Raw genomic sequence first — 27,086 nt, 5'->3', positions numbered from 1 at the left:
TATCTTCTGCAAGTTGAATGTATTCCAGTAGATACAAAAATCACTACATATTTTTAATGCTTAAAAAAATGTCTGTGATTTTTTTTTCTTTTCAAGACAGGTCACACTACATAGCCTAAGCTGGCTTTGAACTCACACTCCTCCTTTCTTAGCCTCAAGTAATAGGATTATAGGCTTGTCTAATTAGCTGTTCAGCTTAAACAAATGGCTCTTTAAATCTGAAACTAGCTTGGAAGGAAGCTGTTAATGTTCAAAATTAAGGTACAATTATGTATTAAGTTATAACACAATTGAGAATATTTTGACTATTACTGTTTTCATACTACTGAATATAATTTTAGTTTATGTGAAGAAACTAGTCCTTGGTTGAGAACCTAGGAATAAAGGTAAGAATGTTCTTCTGGAATCTGATGGTGATATTTCTCTTTTCTCTGAATTTCTATAATGCATCAGTATGTATTAATTATGCTAGTGTTAATCAAATGTCCTGTATTCATTCATCAATATGTTCAAATACTTTCTGATCAACTGTGAAGACTGATACAGCTTACACTCCAGTGAGTAAGGAGACACAAACAAACATAATATGTAAGCTAGCAACAATTTATACAAAAACTCTCCACTTTGCTGAAAATACCAACAACACATTTTAGTTTTCTGTACAAGTCAACATTAATTCTTTTTTTTTTTTTTTGGTTCATGATGGGGCTTGAACTGGGGGCCTGGGCACGGTTTTCTGGTGGTTATTTGGAAATATGAATCTTACATACATTCCTGGCTTTGAACGGGAATCCTCGGATCTCTCCTGAATAGCTCGAATTACAGGCATGAGCCACCAGTGCCCAGCTCAAGATTAAATCATAATGCTACATAAGGAGAAAATAGAAAAAGAAAACCGTTTTGGTTTAAAAACTTTGTGATACCTTGACTGAACATAATGAAGCGTCTCTGGTTGACATTGAAGTTAGCATTGCACAGTTGACATATAACAGAAACTCTGTTGTGTAGAGCTGCATGATGGAAAATAGTATAACCTGCTTCGTCTGAAACATTGATTGACGAGCTTGAGGTTTTACGGCCAAATGTATGAAGAACAGCAGATAAGCCTCTTTCAACAGCAGACTTCATACCAAATGGGATACTCTGGAATTAAGAAGGCTAGAATTGGTTTTTAAAATAAAAAGAACATGTGGTATGTTAACATAGTCATATGACATCTATTCATCAAATCCAGATGGGTTTCCCTCATTCATAACAATTAGCATACATTTAGGATTCTCTTAACAGAGGATCATAATAGAGCAAAAGCAATATACATATGGCATATAGGATGAGGCTAAGTGAAATGAACTCCAGGAAACAAGAGTTTTATCTTTGCGATTGTTGTTCTTAATGTACTATGTGAAGCTGTTTCTTTTTTCTTCTTTTCCCCTTAAGGTTTATCTCATGTTGTTATTGTATCTGACTTTGGTACCTGATATATTGTATATATGTTTGTTGTGTATTTGAAAATGGGAAAGTAAGGAAAAAAACAAGATGAATGGGAGGGAGTGGGGAAGGGAAAGGGGGAGAAAAACATGAGAAGGGGTAACAATGTTCAAGAAGTAATGTACCCACTACCTGATGAATGTCACTGTAACCCCTCTATACATCACTCCAACAATAAAAAAAAATTTTAAGTTCCTTATTGGGTTATGCTTAAAGTTCTTAGAGCTATAAAACTTTAAGCTGGGTGACTGTGGCTCAGGCCTGTAATCCCTGCTACTCAGGAGGCTAAGACCTGAGGATGGAGGTTTGAAGCCATCCTAGGCAAGAAAATCCATGAGACTCTATCTCCAATTAATCACCAAAAAGCTTGAAGTGGAGCTCAATTGGTAGAGTGCTTGCTTTGAACAAAAGAGTACAGTGATACTGCCCAGGCCCTGTGCGAAAGCTCCTAGACTAGCACACAGATAAAAAGCAAACAATCTTCCCAGAACAAACAAAGAAAAAGCAAACCAAGAAAATGGAACTTAAAAATGTATTTAGGACATTTCATTTTTAAAGTAAATTTTATATATTTATTTGTGGACAATTAAAAAAGAGTAGAGGGACCAGGAGTGTGGCTTAGTGGTAGAATGATCATCTAGCAATCAAGAAGCCCTGGGTTCTATTCCTCGGTACCACATACACAAAAAAAGCTGGAAGTGGTGCTGTGGCTCAAGTGGTAGAGCACTGGTCTTGAGGAAAGCCCAATGACAATGCTCAGGCCTTTTAGGTCAAGCCCCAAGATTGGCAAAAACAAAACAAAACGAAAAACAGAGTAGACACTTTCATCACTTCTATTTAACAATTTATCAATGTATATTTAAATAGATATGCATCATTATATTTCATTGTGTAGATATGCCATAATTTATTTCATCAGCCTGAACATACAAGCTCCTTTCAGTGTTTTGTGGCTATGCATAATGCTCTAGTGAATATACATGTGCCATAATTACTTGAAAACTTTTCAGACTGTTTTCTTATGATAAATTTCTGAAAATATACATTCTAGACAAATGTGCATTTTCAAGTGTTAATCTACATGGCTAAATTATACCCATAAAATGTCCAATGAACCTAGTACAATAACTTTTTCTAAAATCCTTTAAAAGCAGATGATCATTGGGTTCCTTTGCTGACTTAAGTGCAACATAGTTTATTTAGAAACTTCTTTGCTCCAGGTCTTAAAATGGAGAGCTCCCCCCGCCGCCCCCCCTCCCAAAAGGTGGGGTAGGATCAAGGGAAAAAAGGTAGACAAATGAGGGGGAGAATAGGAGGAGAATGCAGTCAAGGAATCAAAGTATAGCATACAAAGTTAAGAAGAGTAAATAAATGGTTGGTAGGTGAGGGGTGGATGAGAATGTCGAAAAGGGTGACATTGATCAAGATATATTGTATTCATTAACTGCTTTGTTAAGTGGCAATTCCATGGTACAACTATTTAAAAACTACTTAATAATAAATAAAAAAATATTACATGCTTGCTTTAGTCATTCAGACTACTACGTAAAAATTAAACATGTTGCTTTGTTAAATGGCAAGTCCTTTGTACAACTACTTAGCTAATAAAAACATTAAAAATTAAATGTTACTCAAATGTTAAATGTATGGTTGTTAAAAGCAAGTTAGTGAGTATATCTGATCAGCCCCAGAAGCTGTTAAGTCAAGGTATGTTAAACAGATGTAAAATTTGGTTCAGGATAATACATTTCCTTCTTTAGGTTTCAATCCCAGGACTGAAGCCCAGCTCTGCCATTTACTAATTATGTGATTTGGGGGAGATCCTTACCTTTCTTCACTTCAAACTTTTCATTTGCATAATAGGAATGATTAAAGTGTTTTGATTTATAATAGTGCTTTCCATACAATGTATGATCAATTCGCTGTTTTTACTCTGACAAAAAATCATAAATCAGAAGTGTACACTCTTTCAGTTACTGAAGTGTAGAAGTTCTCTTTTATATTGGCATTCTTATTTAACCTATTAGACTATAACTCAAAAATATATGCACATATGCTTGATAATATATAACTTCTTATACTAAATAATATGATAGTCACTGAAATACCTTGCATTTCATAGATTTCTTGAAACCAAATTTCTTTTTAAATTGTTCGTGTAACTGAGCTTCTGTAAGGGGAAGTCTTTTCACTCTCAGATTGTTCATTATCTCATTTATGGCTCCCCACCATTGTGTCTTATACAGTTGCTGGTAGAATATTTCAAGATCAAAATAGATCACATAGTAGCTATAAAAAAACAAGAAAAATGACTTTTTCTAACTTTGAAGTGGTATACTATTATTTCTATGCTGACAAAAACTTGATTTCACCCCACAGTAACCAAATACAGATTGTAGTTCAAGCTGTACTTGACTGTAAATGTGATAATAACATACTTAACCAACTATGATTAATCCAATCATATATAGAAATGTCTTTTTACTGACCATTTGAGTTAACTCTGCCCTTCACAGGCCTGAGATTGGGACATACCTAAAAGCTATTGGTTGTTCAAACTTTGGGTGATGGAATCTCAGGTTTATCTTTTAACTGTGTGCTTCCTCTTTTCTTATTCTTTAATTCTAATTATGTCAACATTTCCTTTCTTGGGGTTAGTTTACCCTGGTCTAATGATATTTTGGGTAGGAGTTCCTTGGCTCTTACTACAGCAATAGACTATGGAACCCCACCTCCAACCAATCCCGCCAGGTTTCTGGACCTGTTGGAATGGAAGCAGTACGAAACTTAAGAGTTACTCTGTTCTGTAGGGTTGTTTGTCGCCATAGGTAAAGAAAAACTGTGGCCTTCCATCACTCCAGCCTCCCAATGAGTATTTTCCCATACCCAATTTCAAAAGCGAGTTCTTCAGCCACTGATGTTGTCAATGGGAACCCTCATTATTTTCTGGGTTTCTTCTCTAAACGAAGTATTGTTGCAAATGCTGTTGTTCCCTTTTCCCATGGCTTTTGACTGGCTACTTATGAGCTACCTGTATTCTTAGGAGCTCTTAGAGATTTGTTCCATTATCTTAATTCCTAGAAAGTGACTTTGTGATGCTCTATGTAAGGAAACTCCTTACCATTTGCTGAAGGAGACACACTGGGCCCCAGGGTGAGTTACAGAAAAGACCATGGAGAACTACTCTGAAAAGAGTTAAAGCCCAAATCTATTCCTTCCTTGACCTTCACTTCCATTCCGGGTTCATGAGGCAATAGGTCTTAGTGTATGGATGAAGGAAGTTTAAGAACGTGTTCACTTTCATTTGAGGGTGTCAATTCTATTTCCTGCCCCTCCTCATAAAAGGAAACTAGATCAAAGCAATATATATCAAAGGCTTTCATCACCCATTTAATAGGTTGTGGCTAGTATGGACAAGTACTGAAAGCTCCTTACCTCTTTCCATTTAATTCTATGACTGGTATTGAATAATGCTCTTTGTATCCTGAATCTTCTGCAAATGTTTTAGTAGCACACTCCCGTATTTTCTCTATATTGTTCTAAAACATGAATAATATTACTAAATAAAGCTTTAAGCAAATTTAAAGAAATTACATAACTTCTTTTAAATGAAATTTTATACACATAAATGACACATAAATGTCCCTACTATGAGAATGAAGGAAAAAAGACAAAATACAGCAAATACAAAAAAAATACAACATAGACAAGATAGAAAAGCAATGCCAATTGAGATACAATGTTTATACAAAAATATAGGTGAATTACACTTTCCAAATGCTAGAAAATCTCTTTTCTAATACCACAAGACAAATTGAAGGAATGTGCAGGAATTTCTTTCCTCCCTTTATTTCTTCTCTTCTTTCATCTTTCCCTTCCTTCTCCCCTTTCTTCCTACTTTCTGCTTTCCATTATTTCTTTCCCTCATTCCTTTCCTTTCTTCATTCTTTTTTCTTTTTTTAAGTGGTGATCTTATTCTATGTCCCAGGTTAGCCATGACTAATGATCAACTGGAATAACGGCTAGCATTCATGAAATTCTAATACACTATTTGGTTGACGATTCTAGGACAAATACAGCTCACTAGAAATCTGTAAATTCCATGAAGAAAATAGCTACTTAGTTTATTTATCACTTCACCCTTGGCATTCAACTTATTTCATAGATATAGTTGCATGAAGTCATTTAGGTTAAGATAATGTAAGTTCAGATGAATAGTGAGGTATGAAAACAATCTCCTGGAGAGTTACATAGTGCCTGAACCAAAAGGAGCAATTTCCAGCCAAAAAGTAAGATAAAAAGAGATGTAGAAGGCCAAACTATCCCTGAATGAAAATAATTTAAACCTGAAAATCTTCCAAAGCATTCTCAATTGGAGGTGTGCTGACATCAAATTCAATTCCTCCATGAACATGGAAATATTGATTTTCTTTGTAGTGAAAATGCTGGCATTTAAAATCTTGCCCATAAATAAATGGAGGAAGTTCCCGCTCTGTCTTGACCTTGTCATCTCAAAATATGAAAACAAATTTTTATTTCAAAGTTAATAGCATATATACAAACATGTTTCTAATATCTAAATTATCATTCATATATCTAAAGTAAAATAATCTTCAAATTTAAATGTTGGCCATTATTGCCTATAGAATTATCTATACTGTCACCATTATGCATATATAAAGAATAAAATGTTTATATAATACATTTTGAATTTCTGTAGCTTATGTTAAGATATTTTAAATGCATAGTCAAAATTTTATTCTAGAAATGAATTTATTTATCTTTAGTTTTTTATTGTAATTAATAAAAGGGTTACATGATATTTGCCATATAGAAGGTGCATTAATTCACATATATTGATATCCTTTCACATGTCTTGGTACCCTTTACCCTCCCCTCCACCCCCCATCTTGGTTTTCCCCCCTTCCCTATCAAATTTCAATTAATCAAATACAAATAAAGTCAATATATCAGATAACAAAGTGAGGTACTGTAACAATATGAGATTCCCAAGGGACAGCAAAGGAGAATGAGAGATAACATAGTACATTAAGGACAACAATCATTCATTATATGGCTTTTGTTTCAATTTTCTGGAGGTCCTTTCAATTAGCTTCATACTATATGGCCTTATGTATCAAGGTTTTGCTCTATTGCAGATCTCTGCTAGTAGAGTCCAAGGTTTCTACTGGTTATGACAAATGAGGGAAACCATTGAGCCTAAGTTTCTTTGAGTCTGGCTTACTTCACTTAATATGATTTTTTTCTAAGTCTTTCCATTTCCTAACAAATGGGTCGATGTCTAGAAATGAATTTAATACAAATATTTTACCTCATGATATGATACTAGAGATACAATTGTGCATCTTAGAAAATGTCGTTGAATGAATTAAAAACCTATCTGAGATAGCTTGTATAAAAAGAGACATAATAAGGATCCAGGTAGTTATTTCTCATTTAAGTAAAATAACTAGACCATATTTCTAAGAAGTAATGAAATCACACGTACAATTTATTTTAAAAAATAATTTTCTATACCGGGTTCTGATGACTCATGCTTTAATCCTAGCTACTCTGGAGGCTGTGATCTGAGAACTGCATTCAAAGCCAGGCCGGGCAGAAAAATCCTTACAACTCTTATCTCCAATTGATCACCAAAAACCTGTGGCTTAGATGGTAGAGTTGCAGGGTTGAGCAAAAAAGCTTAGGGATAGCATCAAGGCCCCGAGTTCGAGCCCCAGGAACAGCACATAAAAATTAGTAATAATTTTCTAAAATCTCAGCAAAGATGACATTCAGCATTTTGAATTCTTGGTAGATGATGTCACTAATGTAAAGTACAGAATGTAGTTTGCAAAAAGTAAATGGTATCTAAAAGTGCAAATGCAACATTCTAATCTCATCACCTAGAATTAACTTATTAACATTTTTGTTCCAGTAGTCTAGGTAATAAAACAATATAGAAATAATGTTCTCCTTACATAAGGCACTCTCAGTTTTATATACCATGCCTTAAAGAACAAGAACATTTCATTTTTAAATAGTTCATAGATATGAAAAATATATATCATCTTTATCTCATGACACAACTTTTCACTGAATGATTTCTAAAATTTCTACAAAAATTCCATCTGAATAGAAATATTGTAATAAACCAACATGCTTAGACACTAATGACACTGTATGAACTGAATAATAATCTAAGTAACATAAAGTATTTGAATGGAGTGTTTCATATATATATATATATATATATATATATATATATATATGACACTGGGTACCAGTGACTCATAGGAGTAATTCTAGACTGAGATCTGGAGAATTCTAGTTGAAGGCAGCCCAGGAAGAAAAGTCATCTAGACTCCATTTCTAAAATAGCCAGCAAATGGCAGGGCTGAAGGCATGGCTTAAGTGACAGAGCACCTACCTAGTAAATGTAAGCCCTGATTTCTACCCCCAGTACAGTTAACAACAGCAACAAAGATTTTATACAAATAGTCTTTATTTTGTAGGGACTTAAATTGTAGGTAGTTTCTCTTATATTGCTCTATTAAAAAAAAAACAAACAGTATAAAGGCCTTTTAGCCAGGTACTTGTGGCTTATCTACTGCTCAGGACATGGAGATATGAGGACTGTGGCTCAAAGCCAGTTTTGAAAGTCTGAGAAACTCAGAGATAGTGCCCAGGACTTAAGTTCAAGTTCCAGGATCTGCACATGCTCTCACACACAAACACACACACATGCACGCACACACATGTACCCACCCCCACATACACCCCACACAAATATGACTTCCTTTTAATTATTTTAGTTTAAAGATATTTCAATCTTTGTTTTCAGGATTTAAAACCATCCACTTATAAACTTAATAAAAATATGATATGGCTTTGAACAGAAGTATACTGAATTCCAATGTGAATTCCAATTCACAGTGCCTACCATAAATATGGTATACTTCTCTGTTTACTTAGTACTTAAGTTTTCCAAGAACTTTTTTAACTGGCATAAATATATGCAAACTACTAGATATATAAACAATACATTTCATTATGTTGGAAACATTAGATTTTTGAATTATTTTCACAGGTTATAGGTAAGTTTCCTGACTGGGCCAAAATAATAGAAAAAATGAATTTATACAGTTAATATGTAGTAATACTATATATTCAGTTTTAGTGATACTCTTACCTGAGAAAGGCTGAAATAGACTATTTAAATATGGAACTTTCATCTTCCTTTTTAAACTCAGTAAAAATGGAATCAGAAAACATATTAACTTTAGATAGCCTATCCCTCTTCTGATTTCTTTTTTCTTCTCAATGTGTTTTTGAATAACTTTTTTTTGAAGATACAATCTTTGTTGTAGTCTTTGGTAGGTACAAATATCAAGATAATCCTGAGTACATTGTATAGCATTAGTAAGCCAGTAGGCTGTTTCAAATATGAAGACATTATCATATTGCTGAATTTGCGTGGTACTGAATGTCATCTTTAGCATAATATTCTCAGCATATTTCATAAATACAGCTATTTCTTCAGGGCTATTGGGATCATATGTTGGATCTTCATTCACATCTTCATCATAGATTGCACTAAAGTCTGGATCCTTTGTAATATCAACCAAACCTTCATAGCAAAAGAGAAAAATCACAGAAATCCAGGAAAAGGCACAGGTTCAGTTAATAGTCTAGAAAACATACCAACACCTATTTCTGATCCTGAGATTCAAAATATTCAGCGGTCTGAAGTACTACAAATAGCACTTCCCTCCCCTGGGTATGGATACTCAATTGTAGCCTTTGTACCTATGCACATTCATGAATAGATATGTTGCCAACTATAATTTTAAAAAATGTATTATAAAGGGTTGGAAATAATTAGTGTAAATTTTCTAAAACAAATAATGGCACAATAGATACCTTATTTTCAGCACTGATGTCAAGATTGGAGAAATAAACATCATTGGATTTTTTTTTACTAAAATGAAGTTCAAAACTTTGATGTACAAGAAAATTTAGGTGGTCTGAGTTTGTCATGATATCATATAATATGAAAGTATGATTCTCTGAGTGGCTGCCCCCTCTCTTAACAATTATTAAATAACCCTGGGACACTCACGTTAGATTTAATCCCCAGCTGGATCCACCAATAATGGTCTAATCCTGTTAAAATATGTACAGAATTGCTTCCCCTTGTTATTATTTATTGACTCAATTCATTTAGTGCAATTTAACTAACATTTTCCAGTTCTTATAACTATGTGTCAAGTACTATTTTAAGAGCTGTTTATTGAGATAAGCAGAGCTTGTAAATGTTCTGTTTTCATGGAACTTATATTCAAGTTCATGGTTCACTTGCTCTTGACAAATGTGATTTTTGTATTTCAGCAAGAAATAAAGATTGTATGTATTTGCACTGGTGCTGGAGCTTGAATTTAAGGCCTGGACAATCACCCTTAGATTTTCCCCTAAAGTCTAGCACTGTATCACTTGAGCCATATCTCTAATTCTAGCTTTTTTTTTTTTTTGGTGGTTAATTGGAGATAAGAATCTCATGGGATTTTTGCTCAGGCTGGCTTCAACCCATGATCCTTAGAGCTCAGCCTCTTGAGCTAGAATCATAGGTGTGAGTCATGGGTATCTGACTCAATGAGTATTTTTCAATTAAAATATCCAATAAGTGTTTTATAAAAGTGTTTTTGTTTTACTATTAACACCAAAAGAAAAGAAATAATGAGTAACAGCTCCATTAAATTTCATTACCATATTATTACTTATATTAGACGTTCTGATGATTATAAATATTCTGTTTTGTTGAGAAGAGACAATGAATGAGCTTTTCAAGGTTACTTTTTCCTAGTAACCAGATCTACATTGAAAAAATGGATTTCTTTGTCTACATATTTTTCTCCTTAGTTATATGTCCATTTCAGATAAAAGTAGTTCATTTCCAACTAAACTACTAAAGTAGTTTATTTCCAATAAAATATTCAGTAATGGACCGGGAGTTTGGCCTAGTGGTAGAGTGCTTGCCCAGCATGCCTGAAGACCGGGGTTTGATTCCTTGGTACCACATACATAGAATAAAAGCTGGAAGTGGTGCTGTGGCTCAAGCGGTAGAGCTCTAGCCTTGAGAAATGTCCAAGGACAGACTGACTCAGGCCCTGAGTTCAAGCTCCACAACTGGCCAAAAAAAAAAATTCAATAATAACTTCATTTAGCCAAGGAAAATCTGGCTAACTAGGGAAAATATTTTTCATTTCCTGTAGCAATTAATTTATGCAAAACAGTATTAAGACTATATGAAAAAGGGACTAAAGACTGAAAATATATTTTTGAATATATTGGCATTATATATAGCCAATTTATATGTGTTACCTAAATCAATGGATTTGTTCTTAGAATTGCCAAGAAAGTAGTTGTCTGGTGAGGACATCCATACTCAGGTTGCAAAAACCTATCATGAAACTCTCCTCTAGTCAAATGAAATTCCAGTATAGAGTTATATATTAAAAAAAACCCTGAGATTTGTTTTTTAAACTGTAGCTCAAACTTTGGAAGCCAACTTAGAAAATTATTAGGTATATGTGAGCAATGAAAGCAGCGGTCAGTATCTAGGCACCTATGTCTCATTGCACACCCATTCTCCACTGAGCTTGCTTTCAAGGTACCATAGAACATTTTTTTAAGTCTTCATCAAAGTTTACATGAGCTGACTTTAGTGTCATGTATTGCTTATACACATGCTACAGGTTCTCCACTGAGCTTGCTTTCAAGGTACCATAGAACATTTTTTTAGTCTTCATCAAAGTTTACATGAGCTGACTTTAGTGACGTGTATTGTTTATACACATGCTACAGAAATGTATGACCTTGATGAGGGACCACTTGAAAAATCAGGTAAGCAAGAATAAAGACTCAGGAAATGGAATGCTTCAAAAATAACAAGATCTAGATTGCTAAGGCACATTCATTATTAACTTGAATTTTCTATCATTCATTTCAAATTTAACAAAAACCATAATACAGAAAACTAACCAGTTGGTAATCATTTTGTTTTCAAATTTGGAGATTTTCTCTTTGTCCTCCAATTCTGCCTTCTTGGGTATATTACTAATTTCTGCTTAAACTTACTAGGATAAAAAGTGTAAAATGGGGCCGGGAGTTTGGCCTAGTGGTAGAGTGCTTGCCTAGCATGCACGAAGACCCAGGTTTGATTCCTTGGTACCATATACTTAGAAAAAGCCAGAAGTGGTGCTGAGACTCTGAGACTCAAGTGGTAGAGCTCTAGCCTTGAGAAAAAGCCAAGGACAGTGCTCAGGCCCTGAGCTTAAGCCCAGGACTGGCAAAAAAAAAGTGTAAAATGAATATGCTTAAATATATCTGTTGATCTGTTGTGCATTAACTGGATATTAAGATTTAAAAAGGCAAGCTGCAGAAAATCTCTGATGGAATTAAAATATGAAACTTTTTTATTCATTGGCGTTAAGGAAATGATTTACAGTATATTACAGTATATTAGAGTTCCATTTGGCTGCATCCTCACAAACATTTTTTGTTTTCTGTATTTTTGTTTTTTTGGGTTTTTTTGTTTTGACAATATAAGCACCAAGAAATGGGTATTTTCTAGAAGGCTAGTGTGGCCAAAGGGAGAAGTGTAGAGGAATGAATGGAGGAGGAGAGGGAGAATGAGGTCAAGACTTCACTGTATATATCACAAAATTAAGAAAGGGTTAGGGATTAAGAAGGGATGGGACAAAGGAGGGGGAGAAATGTTGAAGGGGTGAACTGATTGAGATGTCCTGTATCCATAAACTGCTTTGCTAAATGGCACTTCTCTTGTACAACTACTTACAGATAATAAAACAATATTAAGAAATGAAAATTCTTCAGAAATGAAGGCTAGAATTAGAAATGCAAAATAAGATATGATTGCTGTATCAAGTATACCATAGGTGAAGTGCCTTTAAATGTAGAAGTGACTGGTAATGAAAAAAAGAAGCGTTAAATTCTCTTACCTGCGGCACTAAATTCTGCAAAAATATCTTTATTTGTTTGAGGCTTCCCCTCTGGATCAATATCCATGATGGTCCGCCACAATTCAGAAAACCTAGTTCTTTTCTCTTTGGGCATGTATATTCCATGCCATAGTGCTTTCAGCATATAGTCAATATGGATCAGAATCTGCCCAATTCTGGTATCATAATAAGCAGGAGGCAAATGACAAGAAGAACTTTGATCATAATTAGCTTCTAAACTGATGGAAGGAATTTGATTTAAGCAATAAATCCCAACAGCCAACTCTCTTATGATCTGATGGACTTCTCTATAGTCTAAGAGGGCAGAAGGGTCCACAGGAGTCAGTAGAATTGCGGTAGAGAAGCCTACATTATTCATTTGACTCATTAATCCACATGGAGTGTCTAGTTGGAATCGAACATCCTCTTTGGAAGACAACCAACTAACCAGTGCTGTAGCTAGTAATTCTTGTACTTCACTCCGGTCATATTTTTCAAACAAAGCAGAAGCATTTCTCTGTATTGCTAAATTTTCCAGGTAAGTTTGTTCATCTTGAACTTGATCAATTCTAGGGATTCCTTTTTTGGGCAACCTTAACATTTCTGGTGTCTTTATTGACGTTTCTACAACAAATAAAAGTGAAAAGACAACTAATCAAGTTTACTATGGTAAAGAAGGTAAATTTCCTTAGAAATAAATATACATTTTTCATCTCTCTAAAGTTCATCTTTTTATAGCCAAACTTTCTTTTAAATTTTAAACTAATTACAACGCAAAAGGCAGAAATTTGAATTGAAATAACCAAAATTTATAGTCTTTAGTATCAATCTTGTTCTCCTTTTCCAATACCAGACACTATTGAAAAGTACAATCATTTGCTGCATAATATTTCTTACAAGAAATATATTTTATGGGTGACTCATTGATTATATTGCCTCATAAGATGGTAGACATGCTTGTCTAAGAATACTCTGAAGTTTGAACTAACGTACTTCTCAGAATGTGTCCACACTGTTAAGAAACTCATGAGAATATATCAGAAGAAACAGTGCATTTATAAATAGGAAGGTACTACTAAACATTTACTGTTTTGTGGACTTTTTGTTTAGTGTTTTAAGTTTTTTATGTTAACAGAATGAAGACTTAGCTTAAAAGGCACGACTGAAGTCATGTGTCTGCTCTCTAGAAAGCACAAGACGGTGAGCTCAATTTCCAGTATTGCCAACAGAAAGACAGAGAGATGAAGGATGAGGAAGAGGAGGGAAATGGGGACCAAGACATGAGAAAGGGTATCAATGTATGTGAATTAATGCAGCTTCTATCTGGTGAATATAATGTAACCCTTCTATTAATGACAATAAAAAATATATGAAAAAAAGTGAAAGAAGAAACTAGTACTGAATCTTCAGTGTTTTCTTAAATTTTTCTTTTCCCTATTGCTGAGGAACCACAGGCCAGATGCTAGAAAAGTACTCTATACCTGAGCAAAGTGCCTACCCAGCACTCAGTTTCTGCAGACCTACTTAATATTTTTTAATATTTGTTAATTTTAAAATTAAGTAGAAACTAATATTTATACTCATTTTATTAAATTGGCCACCATTATCCAGTGATTCTCAAAATTTAGCCTGTATCAAATCACTTTAGACTTGTTCAAACACACATTATTTGGGTTTCACAGGAATTTCTGATACACAAGTGGCCTAGGCCAGAGAACTTCTATAGTTAAGAAGATGCAGAGATTGTTTGTCCGGGCATTGACTAGATTGTAGTGCTCTGTCCATTTTTATATAGACTGAGAAACTAAGGCTATTACAGGAAATTACTGAAGTTAAATACCTTTCAGACTCAGAACCTGATGAGTTTGTACTCAGCTCACGATCCATGGCCACAACCAGGTGGCATCTGCCATGGACAAGGAAATGGGAGAAACCTACTTTAAAGGGAAGATGTGTTCTTTATGGTCCCAAGTATCCTCGGGAGCTTGAGGTGGTGCTTTCCTAGAATTGCTTCTTTCTGGACCTTGACACTTGGCCAGGCACTCCACAGAGGAGAGGGAGATATTATAGGAAGTCTGAGTGGCTTTCCTGGGTCTGCTTGGCCCCCGTGGCCGGCAGTCCTCCTGGAAACTGTTTGTTTTTAGACACTCGTTGCTCCTCTGAAGTAAGTCAAAGCCCTTGGTTCCTTGCTCTTTGGTTGGGCTTGCACAGACTGGAGATGAGGCCAGAGAAACTTCTATGTATCAGTGGTCCCACTGATGGTACACAAATGGCCTCATGGTCATTTGCCAGTGCCTACATTTCTGCCCTATTGATGAGTCCCCTAAGCACTCTAGAACTCAATCCAGCATCACGCTCTGAGCCTTGTTGCTGTTCAAACACACAAAAAAGAATGCTAGAAGTGAGACAGACTCTGAAGGAATTCCAAATTGGAATCCTATGTTCAACTGTCCAATGAACGTTTATGGAATACCAATTATGAACTAGGCACTATGCTAGAAGCTTGAGACCTCAGAACAGGAAAAACAAACCTTGAGATTATAGTTCAGCAGATAACTATACAGGTATATTTGCTTATGTAAGTGAAAGCTCTAATGACTATACCTGAAATTAATTAACTACTAGAGCAGGGATTTAAAAAGGCTTCCTAAGATTTTATTTTTTTCTTTTTGCCAGACCTGGGGCTTGAACTCAGGTCCCAAGCACTGTCCTTGAACACTTTTTGCTCAAGGCCAGCACTCTGCCACTTAGGCCACAGTGCCACTTCTGGCTTTTTTTTTCTGAGTATGTGGTACCAAGGAATCGAACTCAGGGCTTCATGCCTGCTAGACAAACATGCTACCATAGGTTACACCACTGGCCCCAGAAATTAACTTTTCAATAATTTATTTTATGTACTGCAAATTGAACTTAGAGCCTAGAGCTTGCTAGGCAAATACTCTTTACCACTTCAGCCATTGCTGAAGTGAGCCATGGCTGTTTTAAACAGCCTAGTTGGAACAACAGCCATTTAAGCAAAAAATTGAAGCTTTTGAGGGATAGGGATTCTTAACAGGTAAGGATGAAGTTAACTTTAATTCTGATTCCATCTATCCAGTTAAGTGTGAGATCTTACAAATTATGGATTTTGGTCCCACAAGGCAGACTCTTATTTCAGATGTCAATTACAAGTTGTGGCTGCTGACAAACCAGCTCCAAATTGGGGGGAGAGGTCCCCAAAGTCTTCTTCAGTCTTGGTAATTTTCTACAGTAGCTTACAGAACTAAGGGAAATACACTGGCTGGGTAAATGGCATAAGCCAGAAACTGCCAGCGGAAGGAGATGCATAGGACAACATACTTTGGGGATGGAATGGCAGAGCTTCCATGCCTTCTGTGTATGCCATCTCCCACAACCTCTATGTGTTAAAACCCAGAAACTCATCAAGTCTTTTCTCAAGTTTTTAATACAGATTCGTTTCCAGCCCATAGAACTTTACTTTCTAGAAGCAGATGGGTAGGGCTTAAAATTCCAACTCTCTGTAAATACTTGGGTCTTTCATCCTGTGCTGTCTAGAATGAAAGATCCAGAAGTAGCTTCAATATCTTAAAAGTGATTATCATAAGTAACAAAGATACTGCCATCACATTATTCAATAATAAGACAGTACTTTATTTTTATATAACTGATATTCAGTAAATAATATGATTGTATTATGACTTAATATCCTTTCAAAAGAAAGGCTTTCTAAGAAATATGGAGCCTCCCACATTTATCAGATGCTTTTTCGTTATTTTTTTCCATTTTTGCAATTCTGGACCCAAACTGCATGGCCCGTTTTGGCAGAATAGCGGAGGATGTAAGGCCAAGTTCCACAGCTGCAAGACGTAGAAGTAGTTTTTCACCAATCCCACGGGGTAAAGTCAAATTTGCCTTTTCCCAAACTGGAAGAGTATTGAGGAAGGAAACAACATTTTCATCCAGAAAAGGAAATCTATAAAATAAACAGATATTAAGTCACTATATAAACATTAAATCTGTTTATGCTTATTTATATATTTTATGCCTACAACTGATTCACATGAACAAAAAGTTCTTTATAATATAGAAAGATGAATACATATGCTATAAAATAAATTAAGTCTCAATAAGTAAATCAGACTCTGGTGTCAAGAAACAATTTTAAATTGTTTCTCAAGGTATCCCGTGAAAAATCTAACTATCAAGTCTTTATAAGGTCAAAACAAAACAAAACAAAACATGAAACCAGTATAGAAGAGGTCCATAATCAAGAACTTACGGTATCAAATTATTTAATTACAAATAAATTTGGGGATGGAGGGCAATACTAGGGTTTGAACTCAGAACCCCTGGTGCATACCACTAAGCCTCCAGCCCAGTCTTGCACTGGTTAATTTTAGGATAGTCTTGCTTCCTACTTTGTATGGATACATAATCCATCTAATTTGAAGCTTCCTATCATCACTGAGATCACTGGCAAAAGCCATTGTATCTAGCATTCCTCCATGGATATGTGTCCTCACTGACTCCTCTGCCTGGACTGGCCTGGAATCCCAATCTCATCTGCTACGCAGCTTGAGATGATAGGTATGTACCACTGTGACCAGCGATCAGTCAAGGAGTTTTATAAACATTTTCTGCTCAGATGGGCCTCAAATTACAATCTACCCATTTTCAGCTTCGCAAGTAGCTAGGATTAGGGGCATAAGCTACTGGAACCTGGCTGTTTTTACATATGAATGTCCAATCAGCAAACAAGCTGATATACTAAAACAAAATAATCTTAATTAAAAAAATGACTTTCTATCAGATATTTCCATTTTATTTCCTCCACAAAATTCTGAATTCTGGGTCTTCTATTTTTTTTTCTTTTTACAATACCTTTACCATCCCTTCCCCACTCCTATGGATTCTTTAAAATGCAATATACTTATATTAGTGCTGAAATTTCATTCATTTTATTCTAGCTCAAGTAGAATGATTGAGAAGGAAAAAGGCATTTGTTTTAACAGACATCTTATAAAAATAAATCGAAAAGGCAAATGTACACTAATCAAATAGATCAAGTATGCCAAGATACAAGAATATCTTACTTAGATCTAACTACTATGAGGGTGTTTATTATATCACAATTCTATATTAGATGTTTTAAAATTCTTCATATACATTTTTTTTTTTTGGTTGGTTGTGGGGCTTAAACCCTAGGCCTGGGCACTGTCCCAGAGCTCTTTCAGCTCAAGGTTACTGCCCTAACCCTTGAGCCACAGTACCACTTCAAGTTTTCTGGTGGTTAATTAGAGATAAGAGTATTATGGACTTTAGTGCCCGGGCTGACTTTGAACTGGGATCCTCAGATTTCATACTCCTGAGTAGTTAGGATTACAGGCGTAAGCCACTGTGCCCAGCTCATACACATTTTTATCTGAGTATAACATAATGTTTTCATGAGGGAATTAATTGCCTTCACTTTGACATACATAGCTGAAATAATAAACTCAATTTCTTTCATCTTTTTCCCTATCCCTTCCTGTTTAAATAGAAAACAATATCTAGACTTTGTAGTATATTAGTTATTTATTTACAATGAAATCTTAAAGAACCAAGTATGGTGGCATACTGTATGCCTGCAATCTCAGCTATTTAGGATGTATAGGAAGGATAATCCTGATTTTGAGTTCAGCCTGGGAAAAATTATCCAGACCTTACTCAGAAACAAAAAACAAATGAAAAGACTAGGGGCATGGCTTAACAGATTACGTACCTAAACTATCAAGACAAAAAGTTTAAAAAAAAATGGCAAGAATAGTCAAACTACATTCAAGAGTGGAAACAAAATAAGAATTGTGTGAAGACAACCATGATCTCATGCAACTAAAGACAAGAATGACTTCTTAAGAGATGGAATTAAGGGTATCATGATGTTCCAATTCCTATGAGGTTTACTTGTAACTCCCTGTTCTTGTGGGCTGGTACTCTTTTATTTCTTCTTCTTTTTTTCCTTATCTGTTGTGGGTCTTTAAAAGTCTCACTGGGACTTTTTTTGGCTGGCCTGGCTCAGAACTCAGATCTCAGCCTCCTGAATAGGTAGGATTACAGGCATGAGTCACTGGAGCCATCAGTACTCTTCAAATACAGTTGTATTTGTCCTTAAACAGAGTTCTACTCTTTATGACTAGATACTCTCTAAGTTTTATTCAGAAGTATGTTGTGGGTAAAAACAAATTCATTTGTGAAAGTTTTAGGTATTCTGAAATATGACTAAATTGTGTTTAAAACAAATGAAAGGCCCAGTCTAGACACTGGCTCATGTTTGTAGTCCTAGCTACTCAGAAGGCTGAGATCTGAAAATCAAGGTTCAAAGCCAGCCCAGGCAGGAAAGTCCATGAGACTTGTATCTCCAATAAACTACTCAGAAACAACCGTAAGTGGCATTGTGGTTCAAGTGGTAGAGTGCCATCACTGAGCGCAGAGAGGCTAGCCGAGGCCCTGAGTCCAAGCCCCAGGACCGGTGTTTGTGTATGTGTATGTGGGGGGGGGGGGAGGGCGGAGGGGGGGAGGAAGGGGAGTGTCTCTCTGGTTTTGGCTTTAATCATGTTATGTAGTAGACTGGCCTCAAGCTTGATCCCCAGGCTCCCCAGTCCTGAGATGGGAGAGGTGCATCACACCTAGTGGGTAATCTGCTTTCACCAAACATCTTACCCAAGTGATGAGAATTACCTTGCCTCTTTGCCATGATCGCCAATAACTCTGTCATCACGACCAAGATTTCTAGAAGAAATTCGTCCCAGTTCCATTGCTATTTCCTTATTCAGTCCTTCCAAACCCAGTGTCTGAAAGCGAATACGGTGACGAGAATAACCTGCAAGCTGCTCATCAGCACCAATTCCAGTAAGAATTACCTAGAAAAGGGTTTTAAAAAATCTACATAAAAATATATCTATATAATTATATGTAACTAATTATATATAACAATTATGCAAACAAGAAATTAAGACAAAAACTTTAAAAACTGTAATTCAAAGAAACTAATTTTGGAGAAAAAAAATCCTAGTCAGAAAACAATAAAATATGCTCAGTTTTTTAAGGAGTTATAGATACTGCATTGTGATTTAAATGTGGTTGAGATACGCTATCTTTTTAATTTTACATACTAAAAGATTTTAGGGTCAAAATTAGGCCTTGGAACAAAGAAATACAGTGCCATACCTTTGCAGTGCTCTGATATGGTATGATTTCATCCTGTATCACAAGCCAACCAATTCCTCTAGAAGCAAACCAGACTGCACAGCCAATACTATCGTCCAAGACTGTATCCAAAGGCTGAACTAAATGACATATTCGAGTTCTTCTTAGTTTCTGCAGTTCTTCCAGAGAAACATTAACTTCAATAAAATTCCAAATCCGAGAAGGATTAACAGCTTGCAGTTCTTTTAGTCCTGCTCTTCCTGTAATTCTGTCTGGTACATTGTAAGAAATATCATCATTCTTAGAGACTCCTTGAGGAGGCATTTCACAGAGATATTTGGCTTTACTCCTTTTTTCATTAAAATTCTTTGGCCTGTTCTTTTCTTTAGTCATAAAAGCCACATTGAGGAGATCAATTGGTTCATCTAAAGGAATATAACGAGCAGCAAGAGTTGCAATCACCATGGAATCAATGCCTCCAGAAAACAGTATAGCAACATTAGCTTTCCTATCACTAGTTTTCAAAACTTCTTTGGGTACAAGATTTTTGTCTCTGGCTAAACACAAGACACGTCTTTTGACTGCAAGACTCAAGACATCAATGAACTGCTGAACGACTTTTTTCATGTGTTTATCTGCAAGAAAGACTTGAAGTGTCTCTCTTGTAGGTGCAACACTGGAACTGCTTCTGCACTGCATTTCCTCTGCAGTTTCAGGTAACATCATATTTAAGGGGACAACAGGATTTTCAAGATAGAGTCTGGCTTCATTTGCTACCACTGACACAAATGTTGGTAACCCAGTTGAAATTTGAGTCAGGCTATTAACATCTTCTTCTTCAGAAATATGTTTCCATGGATACAATTTTAAAATCACACACCTGGAAATGGCAGTAGATTTGAGGTCAATTTTGAAAATTCCAGATGCTGGAACTTCTTGCCACTGATTTGCTAATCCAGATGTTTGGGTGCCAACTGAAGACAGGCAAAAACTCCTGCCCATATTACTAAAATGCCAAAGCAAGCTCCGGCGACCAAAAAAGTCCCTGCCAAACCATAAGTAATGACTAGAGGCTTGATAATATATAAAAGACCAAGGACCTTGGACTTTTGCGAAGAGTGACAAGATATCAGATTCACTCTTACAAGCATAAAGATAATTGAATATAATTTGAGTATCATTCTCTTCAGCCTCAACCTTTATTCCACTGAAGACTTCTCCATTCCACAGGAACACATTGCCTCTTTCATCTTCCATGGGCTGAATGGTCAAAACACCTCTCAAGTGAAGGACGTGACCAGAGAACACACACTGGTAGTCAGTGTCAGATTTTAACAACTGTTGACTACTGTTTGGTCCCCGTTGTTTAAGATTATGTAATAAATCTTCTTCCAAATTCTTACTAAAATGCTCAGCACAAAAGCTTACAGAACAACAAATGCCACACATTGTGGCAAAATGAGGGTGATTATTTCTTGATTTGGGTCTTCTCTAAGTTTTCTATTTCCTGGTATTCTTTTTTTAGTTCATCCAAGATATCTGTGTAAGCAAGAAACAAAAAAAATGGAGGTAAAACAAAAATTTGTGAACTTTTTCTCAGTAAATCATAGGACAATATAGGATGCTTATAAAATAATAGCATATATATATGGAAGTGGGGGAGGGAGAGAGATTCTGACCAGGCACTTGGCCAAGCTCTTCATCTACAATCTTTAAATCATACAAGACCTTGGAGTCTCAATGTATTCATTCAGTCACAAGGTAGAAAATGGAATGATTTAAAGATTTTGCCCCTTCTATCAAACCCTTAATCACGTTACTAAGACTCTCGAACAAATCTTACAGATTCTTTTAAATGAAGACATCTTTGAAAGTCTTAACATAAAGAAAATAATTACACTAATTTCATATATATAAACATTCAGATATACTTCCAACTGAGGTAAAACTGAATCTCCACAGTTTCTATCTTATTCCATATAATACTTACTTTTTCTTTCAGAAAGCATTTCTGTTCGGTCTGCAAGAAAGAATATGTTGCTGTTTTGTTGTTGCCTATATACTTTCTGCAAAAGATAATTTAGGCTAATATCAGGATTTGATCTAAGAAGTAGCATGTCAAAACTCTCCTGTCATTTTTAATTCTTGAACTCCTGGAATATATGTTCTGAATATATGTTCAGTAAATGCACAGAAATAGAAACAAATAAGAAAAGATCAACCATTATTCTACCACTCAGAAATGACTACAATTTGCATGCAGGTAAAACTCATGTTTTTTCCTCTTCACATACAATAATATTATTTTAGACAAAAAAAAAAGTCTACACTAGGTACAGATATATTATACTTATAATCCTATTTAGGAGGTTGAGATCTGAGGATCATGATTTGAATCCAGCCCAAGCAGGAAAGTCTGTGACTTTTTTTTTTTTGTGGGTCATGGGGCTTGACCTCAGCCTGGGCACTGTCCCTGAGCTCTTCAGCTCAAGACTACTGCCTTACCTTTGAGCCAAGCCCCACTTATCATTTTCTAGAGGTTAATTGGAGGTAAGAGTCTCAGTCCTTTTGTGCCTGGGCTGGCTTTGAACCTTGATCCTCAGATCTCAGCCTCTTGAGTAGCTAGGATTACAGGTGTGAGCCACCAAGCCTGGCTCTCTGGTTTTTGGTTTTTTTTATTGTTCAGATAATGTTACAGTTATAATTGTCAGGCAATAAGTATATTACTTCTCACACACTGATACCCCTTCTCATGATTTTGTTCCCATTTCCCTCCCCAACCCCTCCCAATCATCTTTTCCCCCCGTCCCTTTCCTATTTCAAATAAACAGATAAACATACATACAATATACCAGTTAACAAAGTCAGATACAGTAATAATATGAGATTAACCAAAGGACAAAAAAGAGAAGAGAAATAACATACTACATTAACAACAATAAACACAAGATAAAGCACTTGTTTCCCTATCTTAGAGTTCCTTTCATTTAGTCTTATCAAAAAGAAGTAGAGCATTTTGCTCAAGTGGTAAAACAGCAGCCTTAAGCAAAAGCTCAGGGAGTGTCTAAGCCCCTAAGCTCAAGTCTGAGGAACAAAACACAAACACCCCCCCCCACACACACACAAAATCTACCAGCCTGAAGACTTGTAATTTATTTCTACAAATGAGCATTGTACTGAGTCTATTGTCCTTATTAATAAAGATTTGTTTACATGTCGCATGCACAGAGCATAATGCAGTTTATTTGCTCTGACCTCAAATTTTTAGGCATTTACAGTATTACTAATTCACTATTATAAATTATTATTTTTTTGCTAGTCATTGTTTTGAGCTCAGGGCCTGAGCACTGTCCTTGGGCTTTCTCAAGGTTAGAGCTCTACCACTTGAGCCATAGCACCACTTGCAGCTTTTCTTCTATGTATGTGGTACAGAGGAATCCAGGGTTTTGTGCATGCTAGGCAAACACTCTACCACTAGCATTCACAATTGCTTTTTAAAGTTATCAATTATTATAAACAGAACTACTAAGTCAAATGTTATACAACTTTGGTATGTGCTGCCAATTGTCCTTCAGAAAAATCTTACCAATTTTGCTTGTCTTCTAACACTACAGAAATGAAAAATCATAAATGTCTAAACTTTGTTAACCAAGTAATTTTAAAATGTTTTAATCAGCCAATCATCATTTCTTCCTGAACTTTAGGATGTCATTTTCCCAAGAAAGCTACACACGAAGCAGTAGCTTTGTTCTCTATAAATATATTGCTAAAAATAGTATTAAACAACCATGTTAGGCACTTAGATTTACCTAAAGTTTGGGACCTAGGGAAAGGCATTCATTTTGATCAATATTATGCACAATCATTTAAAGGAATATTTAAAGTTTCATTTATTTCAAAAGAAAACCATCAGATCCAAGTAATAAATAGTATCATTAGAATTACAGCTACAAGATGTTAAAGTACAACTAGCACCATTTTTTTTTCAAAGACAATGTTAATGGTAGATGGTGGAGAAAGACATCTTCAACTATGAGATCTATTTACACAACAGACCAGCAAAAGAACACAAAAATGTGGTTCAAGTAGCAGAATGCCTTACTTGGGTAAAAAAAAAAAAAAAAAAAGTCAAATGAGAGCTTGAAGCTGAGTTCTTGTCCCAGCATTGGCATATAAAACAAAGCAAAACAAAACAAAACAAAAACACCCAACTAGGACGTACCACTTTAGCAACTGAAGGACATAAGGGGCTGAAATCTACTGAATTTCAATATACAGACTACAGTTCCCATATGTGTACTTCTAATACCTTTAATAGTTTAACCACGCCCCTTCCACGCACAATTGCTCTAATTACTTACCCTGTTCTTCTTCAGGTTGGAAAGTTCATCCACCACAATTTTTTGCTCTTTAATCTATTGAAATAAAGAAAAACGCCTTAGGGCAGAGGTTTCCAAGAGTATGGACGGTAAGTACCTTGCAGTGTTACTTTAAAAGTGACAGACACACACAGATACACAGACACAGACACACACAGACATAGACATAGACACACACACACACACACACACACACACACACACACACACACACACACACACACACACACATCCTCACACGCATGCGCGCTCGCGCGCACAGCCCGCCGGGCCCGCTGGCACACACCCGTGACAGAACAGCTTTGGCGGCGGGGGTGGGATGGTGGTGAGGGGAGGCGGGCGGTTTAAAAAGACTCAAGGGTTAAATGTCTATCCTCGGGCCCGTTTCCGAGCCTCCACCCTCGCAGCCATTCCTTCAGAAAAGGGAAAGCGGCAGGGCCACGCCGAGGTGGGGGTGCCGGCCCCCCGTCGTGGACTCTCCCACTCACCCGGCTGCTGAGATCCTCCTTCTGGGGCGTGGAGCGATCGGTGGGGACGAACGCAGCGCCGTCGTCCCGGGCAGCCCCGCCGCCGGGCATCTCCACACAGGACACCACGTAGTCCGACTGGCGCGCAGCAGCAGGGACGCCACCAAGCAGCCTCACCTGGCGCGTCCTTCGGGAGGTTCCACTCACTCCGCCCCCTTCCCAGGAGTCCACGCGCCCGCTGCACGCCTGCGCAGACCGGAGATGGTCGCCGGATGCTACCGCGCTGGCGCACTGGGCTGCTCAGCGCTTGGAAGTTCGGGTTGTTGCGGTGGAGGGAGCTGACGTGCGCCTCCCAGTGGTGAACGTGAGGAATCGTCGCAGAGTGGAACTCACCCTTTCGTTTTATCTGGGCAAAGGCAGTCTCTCTCCCTCCCCCTTACCCTCCCCCTCCCCCTGTCCCTCCCTCTTCCCCTCCCCCGTCCCTCCCCCTCCCCCTGTCCCTCCTCCTACCCCTCCCCCTCCCCCTGTCCCTCTCCCTCCCCCTCGCCCTCTTCCTCTCCCTCCCTCCCTGGAGTTTGAACTCAGGAGTTCGCACTTGCTAGGCTGGAGTCCTACTCTCTAAGCTACACCCCTAGCCCTTTGTTGTTCAGGGATCTGATGATCTCAGTCTGACATCAGCTCAAGTAGGAAAGTCCACAGACTGTTGGCTACCATGAAACATCAAAAAGCTGGATATGGAGCTGTGGCTTGAGTGGTAGAACACTAATCTTGAGCACAAAATCTCAAAGACAGTGCCCAGGCCACGAGTTCAAGCCCTAGGACTTACACACACACCTCTTTGTAATCCAGCTTATCTTTACAAACACTGTCAAAAAGTATTTAGAAAGATTTTTTCTTTTCCAGTGCTGTAGCTAGAAAACATAGTTCTCAAAAATTTAGTGTATAGATGAAATATCCAGGTATATCCCCATGTTCCATTCCCAGAAGTTCTAGATTTTCAGGAAGCCCATGTTTTGTATGTTATTCTTCTGAAAGTGAAGAAGAGGCAGGAGGTCATTGAATTACATTTTGGAAAATATATTACTACCATCTGCTTCCAAGCCTTAGATTTTCTTTTTTAGTAGGCATTTAGTGTCCCCTCTTAAAACTTGCAAGCACATATAAAAAAACTGAAAGAGGATAATGAATATCTGTGTTCTCAGCTCAGCTTCAATAATGATCAATTATTGGAATCTTATTTCATGGATATCTACACCTACTCCCTTATCATCATCATCATCATCATTATTATTGTCAGTCTAGGCACTTAAACTTAGGGCCTGAGCACTGTCCTTGAGTTTTCTCAAGGCTAGAGTTCTACCACTTGAACCACAGCACCACTTCCAGCTTTTTCTATGCGTGGTACCAAGGAATTGAACCTGGGTCTTCGTGCATGCCAGGCAAATACTCTACCAGTAGGCCACACTCCTGGTCCTCTTCTCCCCTATTTTGAAGCAATCCTCAGAATTCACCCAAGCACTATAGTATGTGTTTAAAAATTCATTTTGTACTAAAAAATAAGGAATCTTTTACAATAAACAATAATGTAACCACATTATTTAGCATAAAAATATATACATGATACAATAAATACAATAGAATATAATATCATCATAATTATGTTGTAGTTATAATATTATTACTATATCAGAATTGTATTATATATTTTTTGATTGTTTCACTTAATTTTACATGGTGCTTATCTCTTTAAAGAAGTAGTCTTCTCCATACCCAATACCTTTTTCAATTTATTTCCACTCACTCTCATAACGATTATTGTGCAGAATTTAAGAATGTCTTCTATATTTGTTAAAAATAGTTAAATTTAAAGCTTAGATTCAAAGTTGTTGTTGATTTTAATTAAAAGAAATATAGCTCTTTGGGAAAATTTCTGATAATGGCTTCAATGCATATTTGTAGAAACCAAAGTGTTGATTTTTTTTCTTTTTGTGTGTTTTCTAGAGAACTTGATGGCTTTGTAGTTGATAGGCAGGCACTCTGCCACTGGAGGTATACCTCTGTCCTTTTTAGTTAGGTTTATAGTTTGGCCAAAATTCATGTTTTATATGAACATAATAGCACTGAACAAATTTTTACTAAAAATGTCACTTTGTAGAAGTGGCGCTGTGGCCCAAGGGGCAGGGCACTAGCCTTGAGCTGAAGAGCTCAGGGACAACACCCAGGCCCAGAGTTCAAGTCCATGACGGACAGAAAAAAAAAGTCACTTGTGTGTATGTGTGCTGGTCCTCAGGCTTGAACTCAGGGCCTGGGTACAGCCTCTGAGCTTTTGTACTCTAAAATAGCCTTCTGCCATTTGAGCTACAGCTCCACTTCTGGCTTTTTGGTGTTTACTTGGAGCTGAGAGTCTTCTGGCCTTTCCTGCTTATGTTGGTTTCAAACTCCAGTACTCTAGTTCTCTTTTTAAGTCCCAAACTCAATTTTTATTCAAGACTGCTACTTGATTAACTCACAGGTTATATATTTATATTTATATATTTATGTATCAA

At 36.6% G+C, this 27,086-nt stretch overlaps 3 protein-coding genes across 6 annotated transcripts in view; all 3 read right to left on the bottom strand.

Moving 5' to 3' along the window:
- Ankar (ankyrin and armadillo repeat containing) overlaps positions 1 to 14,895 on the bottom strand; it is a 50,689-nt gene extending 35,794 nt beyond the window's left edge. For 3 of the 4 annotated variants that reach the window (XM_090354461.1, XM_090354464.1, XM_090354463.1), the window contains exons 1-7: positions 14,350 to 14,895; positions 12,510 to 13,133; positions 8,681 to 9,118; positions 5,835 to 5,998; positions 4,924 to 5,027; positions 3,597 to 3,777; positions 924 to 1,143 (exon numbers count right to left, since the gene is read on the bottom strand). In XM_090354461.1, the coding sequence (XP_090210587.1) occupies positions 924 to 1,143; positions 3,597 to 3,777; positions 4,924 to 5,027; positions 5,835 to 5,998; positions 8,681 to 9,118; positions 12,510 to 13,110 (1,708 nt within the window). In that variant the 5' untranslated portion in view covers positions 13,111 to 13,133; positions 14,350 to 14,895. The remainder of the gene's footprint in view (positions 1 to 923; positions 1,144 to 3,596; positions 3,778 to 4,923; positions 5,028 to 5,834; positions 5,999 to 8,680; positions 9,119 to 12,509; positions 13,134 to 14,349) is intronic. The other variant, XM_090354462.1, reaches the window with a different exon arrangement.
- Positions 14,896 to 15,084: 189 nt separating this feature from the next.
- On the bottom strand, positions 15,085 to 21,143 carry Asnsd1 (asparagine synthetase domain containing 1). Its single transcript, XM_090354459.1, has 3 exons — positions 19,716 to 21,143; positions 19,227 to 19,408; positions 15,085 to 16,482 (listed from the first exon to the last, which is right to left on the bottom strand). Exons 1-3 carry the CDS (start codon positions 21,141 to 21,143, stop codon positions 16,236 to 16,238), a joined length of 1,857 nt encoding a protein of 618 aa, XP_090210585.1. The 3' UTR covers positions 15,085 to 16,235.
- Positions 21,144 to 21,146: 3 nt separating this feature from the next.
- On the bottom strand, positions 21,147 to 24,755 carry Asdurf (ASNSD1 upstream open reading frame). The gene is made up of 4 exons (XM_090354460.1): positions 24,562 to 24,755; positions 24,056 to 24,109; positions 21,685 to 21,760; positions 21,147 to 21,233 (listed from the first exon to the last, which is right to left on the bottom strand). Exons 1-4 carry the CDS (start codon positions 24,649 to 24,651, stop codon positions 21,163 to 21,165), a joined length of 291 nt encoding a protein of 96 aa, XP_090210586.1. The 5' UTR covers positions 24,652 to 24,755; the 3' UTR covers positions 21,147 to 21,162.
- Between the last annotated feature and the right edge of the window lie 2,331 nt (positions 24,756 to 27,086).

This window comes from Megascapheus bottae, chromosome 21, assembly GCF_031878675.1.
Source record: "Megascapheus bottae isolate mThoBot1 chromosome 21, mThoBot2.hap1, whole genome shotgun sequence".
Classification (NCBI taxonomy): domain Eukaryota; kingdom Metazoa; phylum Chordata; class Mammalia; order Rodentia; family Geomyidae; genus Megascapheus; species Megascapheus bottae.
The sequence above is the reverse complement of the archived record's forward strand: the minus strand, read 5'-3'. Positions and strand labels throughout refer to the sequence as shown.